Source organism: Leptodactylus fuscus, chromosome 3, assembly GCF_031893055.1.
Source record: "Leptodactylus fuscus isolate aLepFus1 chromosome 3, aLepFus1.hap2, whole genome shotgun sequence".
Taxonomy (NCBI): Eukaryota; Metazoa; Chordata; class Amphibia; order Anura; family Leptodactylidae; genus Leptodactylus; species Leptodactylus fuscus.
The window spans coordinates 114437795-114450990 of record NC_134267.1 but is presented as its reverse complement, the minus strand read 5'-3'; the positions used below and the strand labels follow the sequence as shown (position 1 = coordinate 114450990).

The window sequence follows — 13196 nt, the reverse complement described above, 5'->3', positions numbered from 1 at the left end:
TTTATAACAAATCGACTGCTGACAAATCCCCTTTAATTTTATTAACAAATACTTAATGACGCCAAAAAAGAAAAATAAAGATTTCTTCATCTTCCTACTGTCACGATCTTTTATGTTCAATTCAAAGTAGTTCAAGAATCAACAACTATACTATACATGCCCTTTGTATGCGGATTTCCTAGCCAAGATGTGACTTTTTATTCTGGAATGAAATAAAAGTTAATTTTTATCGTACCATATACGTTTGGACATTTGGAACCACAGTTGAAGCTGTAATTTTATCTCAATTAGTTCAAGAATCATCTGTAGGTGATGTTATTATGCAGGAGGAATAGTCAACCTGACACTTGATGAAGAGCCTCAAGTGTGACCCTTTACTTTATCTGAAGGTCACACTGCACACACATGCAAAGGGCAAGGGGTAAGCATAGGCACATACAGTACAAGAACAAAAATCATTTACATTCCTTTAAGTGCAGCTGACAGAAAAAAAGACTATTGGCAGTAAATTAGTTAGAAAACTAATTATAGTCCCTCGTATATGTCATTCCACAGTTTGCAAATATGTCTCTTATTCAGCTTTACAACCCCACGTTCATAAAAATCAATTATTTTACTCATATGCAAACGGAAGAAATACAATTTGGGGGCACGACTTTGCCTGGCTTCGACTCAGTCTCCACTTTAGGTTATTCTCCCAAGTATTCAGTTGAGCTCCACCTTCAACTACTTGACTGACAGGTCTCTCCTTCCCTTCCAGGAAGGCTATATATATATATATATATATATATATATATATATATATATATATATATATATATGAAGAACTTATACTTGTCCCTTGTGCTAAAACCACTCCTGGCTTTGGCTAAAAAAACCTGCAGCAAAATCTGCAACAAAAAGCAGTTTTTCCGCAACATAGCATGGGCAGAAATACAAGTGTTAAAAATGCATCCTTTTACAGTCCCAACAAAGTAAAGAAGATTTCACTCATTTTCATCCATACACTATGGAAAGATGCTGAAGAAAACACAGCGGTGTGTGTTTTAAAAAAAATAGGTAGCACATTAATTTTAACTACAAAAATGTTTTGACGGATCATCAAAATATAGACCATGTCCTATTTTTGTCTGTTTTCACATACTCCTCCATAGACTCAAATGTATTGGGGATCTGTGAATTACATGGCCATGCGAGCAACCTAGCGCACAGGTCAAAGAATGGTAGAACCTAGTAGAACTTGCAGAAAGTTTGGGCAGAGGCAACGGTGCCAGCTTAGCAGACCTGGGTGGCAGAAGCCTGATGCTGAACAGTCCAAGAAGGTCTGACGGCTCCCAAGGAGGGAGCTATCCCATGGAGAGGCGGTGGACTATTCATAAGAATATAGGACTCCGACACCTAATAGCAGACCGAATCCACCTGAGATGGAAGCTTTGGAGGCAGACAGGTCCTTGCGAAGGCCATCAGGAAAACAAACAAGGTGTCTGAACGATGGAAGAGGCAGCTAAAGAAAAATACACCCAGATAGCCCGCACCACATCCAGGCAGGGAAGAGAGCACTTATGTGAGTGCTAGGGGTGGGCCGAGAGACAGCAAGACAATATCCATGCTGATGTGGAAGGAAGAAATCACAAAATCACCCTAGACAAAACTAAAAGAAGGTGGCAGACAAAGAATAACCTTGTTCTGTGGAGAACAAGAAAAAGAGTCTTCTGAGACGGGGAAGCCAGTGCCAAGACCCTTCAACCTTCCAGGACAGAAGGCAAAGAGAGATCTCACCAAAGGCTCAAAGGGGGGAGCCTGAATCACCTCAAGGACCAGGTTAAAGGGATTCAATTATTTGAATCCCATTTTTTCTCCCTAACATATAGGAATAGCCTTAAGAAAGGCTATTATTCTTCTACTTTTAGAAGTCTTCTCCGTGCTGCCATTCCGTAGATATCCCAGTTTTCTGCATGCATGAATTTTAAATCCAGAAGAAGCTGACGGAAGAATACAGCACGGGGAGGCATGCCAGAAGAAGACAGAGGCCGGCGCTGGAGAGTTTTCTCACAGCACTGGGGATCGGGATATCTACGGAATGGCAGCACGGAGAAGACGTCTAAAGGTAGGCGAAGAATAGCCTTTCTTAAGGCTATTCCTACGGGTTAGGGAGTAAAAATGGGATTCAAATGATTGAATCCCTTTAAGGTCCCACAGTTCCAAGAGAGGACGGTAGGGAGGAGCACAATATGCCATTCCTTGCAGGAAAGACCTGAGTCCAGAAGGCCAAGGTTTTCTGAAAAGGAATGAAAAGGTCTGAAACCTGCCCCTTAATGGAAGAAAAACCAAGTTCTTGGTCATCTGGACTGGAAAAAAGCCAGAATCCTGAGAAGAAAAAAAGAGAAAAAATGACGAAGAGACAACTCATACCAACACACGCAGGATTGCCACATGTGATGATAGATCTTTGCAAACTGAGATTTCGAGCCTTGAGAAGGGCTTGGAAATAGGCTGTGAAAAAACGTGATGCCTGAGGCCCAGAAGATCCACATAGGAAAACAGGTAAGTATGATTTGCGGTAGGTAGGGGTTAGTATTTGTGTTGTCCAAAAACCAAACATCTTCAGAAAAATCGGAGAATGCTACTGTAGCAGTCCGCCAATGTACATAAATACAGCTTTTGGTACAGTAAGTAGGTAGGTAGGTTTAGGTAACTTAGATTAGAAAGTTCGATTTATTCTAGACAAACTCTTTAAGTGGCAAAAGTCGCCTATGCTCCAGGTAAGGGAAGCCGCCCAATCCGAGGGAGGGGCCAAGAAGATCTTAAGATGGCTTAGGTAGAAGGCAGAGAGAGCAGAGGGGCTCAGGCTGTGTCCCACAAGGAGCTGGTTAAAAAAGGAAATGCAAAAGCCAGCAGGCTGCTGGAAACAAGCTAGCCCAGAAAAAAACAGCCTCAGAAGAAAAAACACTGCTGATGCTAGGTTCACACCAGCGTTCGGGTCTCCGTTCTGAGCTTTCCATCTTCTTCTGGCAGAAGACGGAAAGCTGTCAGAGTGGGTCCGGCTGTGAGCGGTGGTAAGCTTTTTATGCTCTCAGCCGCGAAACCGTTTTTTAAAAACCGGACACAGAGTACTGCATGTCCGACTCTATGTCCGATTTTAAAAAAATGGTTTCGCGGCGGAGAGCATAAAACGCTCACCGCCGCTCACGGCCGGACATCTTTCAAACCCATTCAAATGAATCCTGCAGAACGGAGACTGGGCGCAGATGTGAACGAGCCCTTAGGAGAAAAAAGGGGGGGAAGGAACTACAAGGAATTCCTGCAAGGACCTGAAGAAGGGGAGTGAAAGAAGATAGGACCTCCCCTAGGCCAATAGGAGGGCTAAAAGGAGTCCTAAAAGTCAAGGGAGAGGGCAGACTTAGTTGTGGCATAGTCCCCTTCAGGCCTGGGACTAAAGTAAAAGCCACGGCAGGCGGGAAAAACCCCTGGACCTCCGGAAGGCCCAGAGAGGGTACCGGGGGGCCAGAAAATGGGTCCCCACACAAAAGGGGGAAAACCGGGTGCCCTCCCCAACAGGAGCTGCTCAAAAGGGCAAAGAAGGCCCAGGAGCACCAAAAGAAATGAGGGTCATCATATAAAATGGTGAACCAGTAAGAAAACTCTCCTATGCCCGATGCCTCCCAGTGCGGTGCAGTTCTGCTGTTTCAAAGTATTCTTGTGGCAAAAGTCCTCACTGGCTGTAACTTCCAGGTTGGCCTCAATGATCACATGCAGTGGGGACGTCCGCCGGAAGAACACATCCACTCAGCAAAACCAGACCATGCTGGGAGGCAACGGGCATAGGACAGTTTCTTTCTGGGGTCGCCATTTTATCAGGGACGGGCGAGTATGGGTTGTTTTTTTTTTTCAGCATAGTTTAAAAAAATAAATAAAAAAATAAATAACTGGGACAAGCCCTTGAATGTGGTCACTTAGGACCCATTGTTGTGTGTCATTTGAAGCACTGTTTACAGCTCTTCTAGAAGCCCAGTGTGCCATCCCTTACACCTCAGAGCCTGTATTTGTTTTAGTTCTTCTCATCCTGGGATGAACCACAAAAAAAATCAAAAAAATCACGTGTGAACCTAGTGTAAGTCCTTCTGTGAATGAATGCAACACTAGTGCAAAATCTGTATCTCAAAGGTGTTATACTGTATGTGCAGCAGCAGTATAACACAAGCTATAGAATGACTTGGAACTACAAATGACAACACTAAAAGCAACAAGCACATACTGTACTGCAGCACTGCCTCCATGTAGTGTGCCCTGTGCCTACATAACCTCTGCTGGTACGCGGGCACCGAGCGGGCTGCACTTCTACAGACACAGAAGGAAATTATTCCATGTAGTAACATAACTGGCGCCAATGACAGGTGACTACAAGCTGCCCAGTGGGCAATATATGGGCGCACGGCGCCTGCTGCTACTTACAGCACAGGACAATGCTGCTACCGGCCGGTAGAGAATGGTACGCACTCCGCTTCTGCCTGTGTACCTACTACCCACGTGTTCTACTGGGGAAGTGCCTGCGACTGCAGCAACAACATAGCTACGGAAGCGCAGAGGTGTCAAATGCCTCCTGCTGTAGCCCAATTTAGCTTTGCCATTTGTGTATCGCGCCTGGGAGAAGCCAGTGATGACAAGTGCTGTGTGTATAACGAGAATGCCGTATACTATAGCATTGTATCATTGGATCAGCGCACACGGCTGGCCCAGGTCTGCTATTATTATTATTACACACGTATAATATACATAGACTAGGCAGCGCCATATCCGGCCTCTCCCCGCCCTCTGTCAGGACATTTCCGTCCGCTGCTTGCTGGAGGTGACACTAGTGACCGGGGAAGTGTCCGCTATGCTCGGGCGTTTGTTCTTCACAGTGAGGGCAGCCAGTGCCCGGGCTGCTGTGTACCGGAGAGGCACCGTACCCAGGGTAGCGGCAGGGCACCGGGGTGAGCTGCAGTATTACTATCTGCTTGCCATATCATGGTTACTGCTATCCGTATAGATATTTGCTTGTACCTGGCTGAGACTCCTTATTGGTATGGCCTGGCATGTAAGTGGGCAAGGTAACTGGGCTCAGGGCTAGGCCTACAATCCTTCAAAGGGAGTCTATCATTACAATCCCTTTTTCAGGTAATATCACATTGGAATAGTCTTTAAAAAACAAAAAAAAGGATATTTTTCCCCTATCTTTATAATTCTGCTCCACACCGCCGTTTTGTTGATATACCGGTTTTTCCCGATATGCAAATGAGTCTCTAGACAGCACAGGGAATGTGCCCCCCTGTACTCAAACAGGATAGGGGGCCTCCCCTGTGCTGCCTAAAGACCCTCCAGTAAAGTCTCCATCTTCTACAGTCGCGCCACTCCACCGCATGCGCGGAATTCAGATTATTAATAGTCCTGTCCCATTATCCCCCTGTAATAGTATAACTTATGTGGGGAATGTTATACTCCATATAATAGCACTATTATGTGGGAGCCACTATTACAGTAATAGAGACCCTGAAGTGCTCCCCCACTGTTGAACTGCATAGTTAGCCTTTACCTTTAGAGAACTGGCACGGTGGATTACAGTTGCTATGGCTATGCTATATACAACCTGTGTGCACCTTCTATTTTCCTACAAATAAAAAGCAAGACAAATCTCTCGGGGTTCACCCAGCACTTAAAGGGATTCTACCATTAAAACCTTTTTTTTGGTGGATAAGATGTCGGAATAGCCTTTAGAAAGGCTATTTGTCTCTTACCTTTAGACGTGGTCTCTGCTGCGCCGTTCCCTAGAAATACCGTTTTTTATCGGTATGCAAATTAGTTCTCGCAGCAATGGGGGCGGGCCCCAATGCTCAAACAGCAATGGGGCGTCCCCACCACTGCCAGAGAAGTGTCTCCAAGCGCCGTCTCCTTCTTCTTCCGAAAGCATCATCTTCAATATCTTCTTCTATCCTAACTTCTAGGCCTTGGGCAGAGCAGACCGCGCTGGCGCACAGGTCACTGGAAAATGGCCGCTTGCACAGTATTGTTAGCAACCATTTTACCGAGGCCTGCGCAGTCTGCTCTGCTCTGCTCGTAGCCTGCGCCGGAAGAAGGCATTGAAGATGACGTGGCGGTGCTTGGAGACACTACTCTGGCAGCGGTGGGGACGGCCCCATCGCTGCAGGAGAACTCATTTGCATACCGGTAAAAAAACGGAATTTCTAAGGAACGGCGCAGCGGAGACCACGTCTAAAGGTAAGAGACGAATAGCCTTTCTAAAGGCTATTCTGACGTCTTATCCACAAAAAAAGGTTTTAATTGTAGAATCCCTTTAATCATACTGCAAAATGTACAATATTTAAAAACGCCATGTCCTAAATAATGACCTTTATTCGCAATATAGGTAAAATGCCCGATTAATTCCAATTATGATTTGGGCCATAATCACCAAGTCCCATTATAAATGCATTTTTAATTCCAACACCTCCCTTGGATCTCAATCCGGTATACAGAAAAGAAGGCTGGAGACAGACAGTTTGTTTTCTTTGTTTTGTTTTTTTTCTGAACTGCTTCTTTACTTTTGATCCCCAGTCTGAATGGAGCTGTGGTCAGAAACGTTTGCCCTTGCTACATTCATTTCAGTGGGACCATCTAGGAAGAGCGATATCTCTCATTATATTTGTGCAGCTAGCTCATCAGGAAACTATACTTTTTGGTTTTAAACTGTATTTGTTTTTCTACAAGCTCATGCAGTTTACTGTAAAAGATTACACATTGTCATTTGTGCCCTTTATCACAGCCTTGAATCCACAATGGCTTGCTGGCCGCAGCTTTTCTGTCAGCTATGGCACATCCATCAATTATGAAGAACTGAAAGACTTACTGAAAAAGGATGGAGTTCTACTCATAGATGTTCGGGAGCCATGGGAAGTGAAAGAATATGGCATTATTAAAGGATCGCTGCACATCCCATGTAAGTCATTTAAGCACAAGAACCCATCAGTCTCCATGTATGAAATGTATTGTCTTTAGAGATATGAGGTAATAGACATTTCATATACTAGTATTGGGGAACGTTCACATGGTGGAATCTGCTGCTGATTTTGTACTTAAAGAAAACTTGTCTGCTTTAAATTCTTCTTCATTTTCCACTGTGTGAACTTATCCTAAGGGTCTATGCACACAACCATGTGTACATCCAAATTGAGGGCTGGGTTTTCCTGGAATGCAGTCTGATGACATAGGACTGTATTCTGTGATGCATTCACATCTAGGGGGCTTCTACGCTGAATGGAAAAGATAAAACTAAAATGTAACTTTTATTAAAATATAAATAAATCTCCAAGTATAAATGACACCATGAGGGCAGAGCAAATTTGTTTGATAGTTAGGGATCTATCATATAATATTCCTTTTCTCTGGACAGGGTAGTTCTACTTAGAAAAAAAAAAAACTTAATTCCTATTGCCAGGGAGTAAAATTCACTCAAAAAGCTGTAGAACTAAATAGCGAAATAACTGCGGTTTGGCGCTTATGAGTTGTTTGGTTTTTTTGTTTTGTTTTTTTTTTCTTTTCTCCCCACTTTCTTCACCACATGGGAAAAATATTTTTAGAAGTTTGTAGACCGGGCATTTTCACAAACAGGAATACCTAATGTGTATGTGTTTCACATTAATTTTCTACTTTTATATGTATTCTAGGGAAAAGGGGGTGATTTGAACTTCGGGTGCCTTTGATAGGCTGTCACGGCAACGGATCGTCAGGCCCAAAATTCATTCCAGGTGCTGGTAATCTTACCCAAAATGGCAGCACCCATGGGGAAAATGACCAAGGGCCTTAATGCCCACACTCAGGGTGGCCCCTGATCGTGTGCAGTAGCACTGGGTCTCTGCTGTATAATACAGCAGAGACCCTGCAGCTGCTCAGCTCCTGAGTGGCCGTCTTATTTAAATACCTGACATCTACCTCTATACTATTCCGCAGATGTCAGAAAGAGGGTAATAGTGGCAAGATAAATTAAAAAGCACTAATTATTGCAAATGTGAAATAGCTCAAAATTTGTAACAGCAAACTGGCATTAATTTATTAAATTCTTGTCTTATGGTTTTCTATATCTCTGCTCTTTGTCATTCAATGTTTTCTTACAATGGATAAAAATCAGTCCATGGTCATGTGATGAACACAAAAGTGCACAGCTTGTTTTCAGTCACAGCCCAGTGATCCAAGCTGGCTCTTCTGTATAGTGGTAGCCTGTTCTAATTAACTGGTTTTGTGCCATTAGTGGGAGATCTACTGCCTGCACTTCAAATGACTCCAGAGGATTTTGCAGAGAAATATGAAAAGAAGCTACCAGAGAAATCCAGCACCTTGGTCTTTTCTTGTCTAGCTGGGATTCGAAGTGGTAAAGCTGTAGCTGTTGCAACTTCACTTGGTTACAGTAGGTGAGTAGTTCTGCTGGGCTAAAGGCTTTCTGTAAAAATTACATCAAACACATTTATAGATGCCATCATGAGAAAAAGAAACCTCAGAGGAACACTAACAGATGACAAATTACACTGTCATTATTTATACACTGACTAACAAAAGGGTAACAATGTTTTGATCTTTTGACTTTGACTCCGTATCCCACCATCCATTCACTACAGCTTTGAACGTGCGACTCCCATCATTTTATAGACAATCATTTTGGTATCTCATACATAAATTTGTATACTACAAATTACAACCTGTTCTCAATAGCTCAGTGTGTTATTAGGTTGATTCTCAAGCGAAAGGTCATACATTATACACAGCGCCCCACCTCCCATGAGGCGACCTGAAGCGACGGCTTCAGGTGGCGCTATGCCAGGGCCTCGGGACGGCGGCATTTTTGCTGACCTAAGCCAGTCCAGGACAAGCTGTCCTGGACTGGCTTAGCGTCACCGTGTCTGCAGCCCGACATGGGAAGCGAGTGGTGTATTGGGGCGGCCCTGCTGGACACAGCGCTGCTCCAGCGGCCGCCCCTCACACTCAGGCAAAGAGCAGGTCCTCTCCCTGCCTGCGAACGCCACTCGCTCCACTCGGCCACGCCCCCTTCCACGCGGCCCGCCCCTTTCTTGTGACCCCGCCCCTCATCTTCGCCCCTCCTCAGGGGGGGGAGGCGGCTTTCTGGCGCCGCCTCAGGCGGCAGAAAGCCCAGGTTCACCCCTGATTCTACAAGTCTGGGATGGTGGCCTAAAGAAAAGATAAAGAAGCCTTGAATTGTAAAAACGAAAAATGGACATTACAAGGTTGGAAATGGGTGATTTGGAGTGGTAAGACGAAAGACAATAGACTGGACTGTGATGGGTGCAAATGGGTCTTGAAGAAACGAGAGAAAAGCGGCTGATGGATTGAGAAATTGAAGGAACTTTCTCAAGTGTAGTAGAGGAGGCCTGATGATATAAGGTTGTTTCACAACCAAAGGCATTTCATACTTGACCAGGATTGATGGTAGTCTCAATGCTGAGCTATTTGGGAATATCTTACAAGACGAGTTACTTTGTACACTTGAGTACTATGGGTACTATGGTTCTGTGACAATGAAATAGAAGTTCTGGATAGACCTCCACAGTCTCCAGACCTCAACCCTATCAAACACTTGTGGGTAGAGTTGTAGAAAAAGCTGTATGTGTACCCAAGTGAGTCGACCAGTATGCACCAACATTGGGAACGTGTACAAGAGACCTGGGATCGGGTTTCGGTTGAGACATGCTTGAATTTGATTGTGAGCATGCCCAGAAGGATTCAGGCAGTGTTGAAAGCCAAAGGTGGATTTACAAAATACTAATAAAATTAAAATTTAGGGTTTGTTTTTTTTTGTTGGAGCAAAACAGTAACAATGAAGTTACACCACAAGAATCTGCATAACTAATCATATGCTAAATAGTTGCTAGTCACATTTATGTATGAGATAGCCAAGATGATTGTCTACAAAATGATGGGAGTCTCCCATTAGAAGCTGTAGTGGATGACGCGATATGGGGAACTGCAAGTTGAATTCCTCTTTTAATGTGGGGTAGTGCATTCTTCTGTCCATCTAGAAACACAGGCAATATTTCAATTGGGTTTTTGCGCCAAAGCCAGAAGTGGATCCGGCAGAAAGGAAAAGTATGTCATTCCTTTATATTTTCCATTTGAATCCACCCCTGGTATTTTGCTCAAAAGTAAGAACTACTGAGGCTTTGGGCTAGTGCACATGGCAGAGCTTCTGTGTGGAGCAGTAAGATGATGTACGTAGACTTTGTATTATTATTCTCCTGTAAAACCAATACCTCTAGCAGATAAAACCATAGTACGGTAATGTAGTTTGCAGACTTTAAACAAACAGTAATACAAATGACATTTTACAGTTCCTTCAAATATTTCTTTTTTTTTCTACTTTTTAGAGTCCATAACTATTCAGGAGGTTTTGAGGATTGGTCAAAACACCAGTTGCCACAAAAACAATCGTGAACTTACTACTCCAGCCATGTCCAATAAACCAAAAAAATTTATATATATATTTTATAGCATGAGATGTGACACAAAGAGAGAGCCGAGAATGAATCCCACAAGTGAAACATGGAAAAATCTTTTCTCGACTAGGATTATTTTCCCTTTTGTTTTTTGAAAGGGCACTGAGCCATTCTAGTATATTGCACCATACACATGGACCTGTTTTATTCCAGGTCCGTGTGGGGGCTGTTAGCTCGGAGACAGAACTTGGGCCAAGTCATATTCATGTCTGTTTTTTGGTCCAGGCTTATTCATAGCAATGTATGGGTCTTTGGAAAGCATGGATATCATCTGTTCTGTTTTATCTTGGGCTCGTGCATGCAATTTTCTAGAATCACCACTGTGCAGTGGCTGGGGCTACTTCGCCACTTTCATTACTTCAATAGAAGCAGTTGCACATGCTTCCCCAACCACTGCTGTAACTTCCATCACCAAGAGGCTGCCAAAAAAGCTGATGTGTTTGCTGTCCGGGTGTTGGACCCCCACATATCACATACAGTACTCCTTCCAGTCAAATACCTTATATACATCTGCATCAACTCATCAGTATGGTGTCCTGTGGATAGGTCATCAGTACCAATTATCTTCAGATCCTGGACAATACATTTAAAGCATATCATCTACTTAATAAATCATCATAAATCAATAATACATGTAATTCCATTGTGCTGGACTCAGTGGAGCAGCGACTATTAGCACATACTAAGAACTAGTCTTGGTGGAGGTGGTGAAAGGGTCTCTTTAAATAAGATCCATAACAAAGTTTCTTATATTTACCTGCACTATTCATTTATGAAATAGAAATGTTTCATAATTAGTTGTACACCTTATGTAGCTGACCAAGAGCAGAATGGTGCTTCCAGAAACATGCACGGTTCTTCAAAAAAAAAAAAAAGCCTAGGTCCGTACACCTCATTTCCCTGCACATGCACTGCGTGTTGAGTGTATGTACAGTAGTAAAATTGTAAGGCGTACTGAGCTTGGCTTCATTGGAGAACTTTGCATGTGCCTGGAGCTCCATGAACTTATTAACTTGTCACATCCGCAACTTTGACTCAAGGTCGCAGCACACTAGGGGTAAAAATGTGATGTCGTTCACTAACATTAGTGAAGGAGTCACAGGATGACTGCGATCTTTGATCGTGAGATGGAAATTGTGACCAAGGTTGCCATGTAGACCTAGCCTGGTCTGTTAAAAGAGTTAGGGTAAGTTCAGACGGAGTTTTTCGGTCAGGATTTTGAGGCCGTATCCGCCTCAAAATCCTGACCAAAAAGACGGATCCCATTGAAATCAATGGGAGTCGGTCAGGTGTTTTTTTCCGAGAGTCAGTTTGTGAGGTGCTCATTGTTCAGGCTGATTCGCCTCACGATTCGACCTGAAGGCACTCCCGACTAGACCCATTCATTGGGCGTAATCCAGAGCGGAGTGCGCAACTGGATGCAGTGCATTGCCTCCGGTTCCGGTCCAAAAAAAACCAGTGTGAACTTACCCTTATTTGAGGACAGTGAATAAATATTCTTATAGATGAATCTCCTGTGTCCCAATATAAGATTTCCATCACATGACTCTGTTCTACTCTATGTAAAGCAGTTGGATTCAGAGTCTGCAACTCTAGTAAAATGTATTTTCCTCACATAACCCCTTTAAAGGTTTTATCTAAGCACCACTGGGGTGGACAGATTTAGTATGTGGTGCATAAGGACCTGCTGGTGATTATTTCCCTAAACCTGATAGGTTCCAGTTAAAATGTACTGTAAGTCTATATTATGTTGGACCAAGATTTTCAATGGACGCTTCACTGCTGTATAATTCTGATTTTTGTTGTTACTTGATTGTTACCTCATGCATACATGCACCTGTAACAAATTTTGTGGAATTTTTTTAAAAACTTTTCTTTCATTATGTATGAGGCTTACATGTCTTTGTTAAATTGTCCTTGCATACATGGCTGGTATTTTAATACAATTTATTTTATATTTGGGGAGAAGGGGGCGCTATTGAACCACACGTCTCAGGAAACATGTTAATAGCTACTAATGCTAATATTTCAGATATCTTTTTATCCTGTTTATCAAAAAATAAATCAGTTTTTGGGGTTGTTTTTTTTTGTCTACACCAATGAATTGAATACAATTGCCTTTTCTACTGTACCTAAAATTCACAATAAAGTCTTAAAATAGCAGCACACAGCTTCACACTATCACTGCAATTTGGCTGGAATAAATAAAGGAAAGTATGAATGAATATGCAGACTGGTCACAGGCAAACCCGTCACACTGAACTTACATTGTTGTTTTGGGAGCAAAGTATAACACAACCATAGAGACAATTATGAAATATAGTGGATAGCTGTAACGATACCATGCTACTTAGGTGGCCAGACAGGCCTAATTATGCAAACAACACAGACCAAAGAAGGTAAGATCAGAGCTTGGAATGTGCGCTGGCATTCTGACTGGTCCCATAGATGTTCGATTACTGATAAATCTCGTGCGAGAAAACTAAATTAGCATTTGGACGAAAATCGGGATAACTAAGGAACAGCGGCGCGGAGAAGACATCTAAAGGTAGGGGAAGAATAGCCTTTCTTAAGGTTATTCTGACGTGGGTTTAGCTTAACCCCTTTGTGCTATTTCACGTACATGCATGTCAGGGAATGTGGTTAGTTCCCGCATTGCAC

At 43.1% G+C, this 13196-nt stretch overlaps 2 protein-coding genes across 2 annotated transcripts in view; one reads left to right on the top strand and one right to left on the bottom strand.

Annotated features, from left to right (window-relative positions):
• USP45 (ubiquitin specific peptidase 45) overlaps nt 1-4524 on the bottom strand; it is a 113118-nt gene extending 108594 nt beyond the window's left edge. Inside the window, exon 1 of the mRNA XM_075268193.1 lies at nt 4453-4524. The gene's annotated coding sequence lies outside the window, so the exon portion shown is untranslated. The remainder of the gene's footprint in view (nt 1-4452) is intronic.
• A 306-nt stretch (nt 4525-4830) lies between these two features.
• LOC142196674 (thiosulfate sulfurtransferase/rhodanese-like domain-containing protein 3) lies at nt 4831-12632 on the top strand. Its single transcript, XM_075266657.1, has 4 exons — nt 4831-4973; nt 6800-6973; nt 8282-8441; nt 10407-12632. The coding sequence occupies exons 1-4, from the start codon at nt 4877-4879 to the stop codon at nt 10471-10473; spliced, it is 498 nt and encodes a 165-aa protein (XP_075122758.1). The 5' UTR covers nt 4831-4876; the 3' UTR covers nt 10474-12632.
• Nucleotides 12633-13196: the final 564 nt, after the last annotated feature.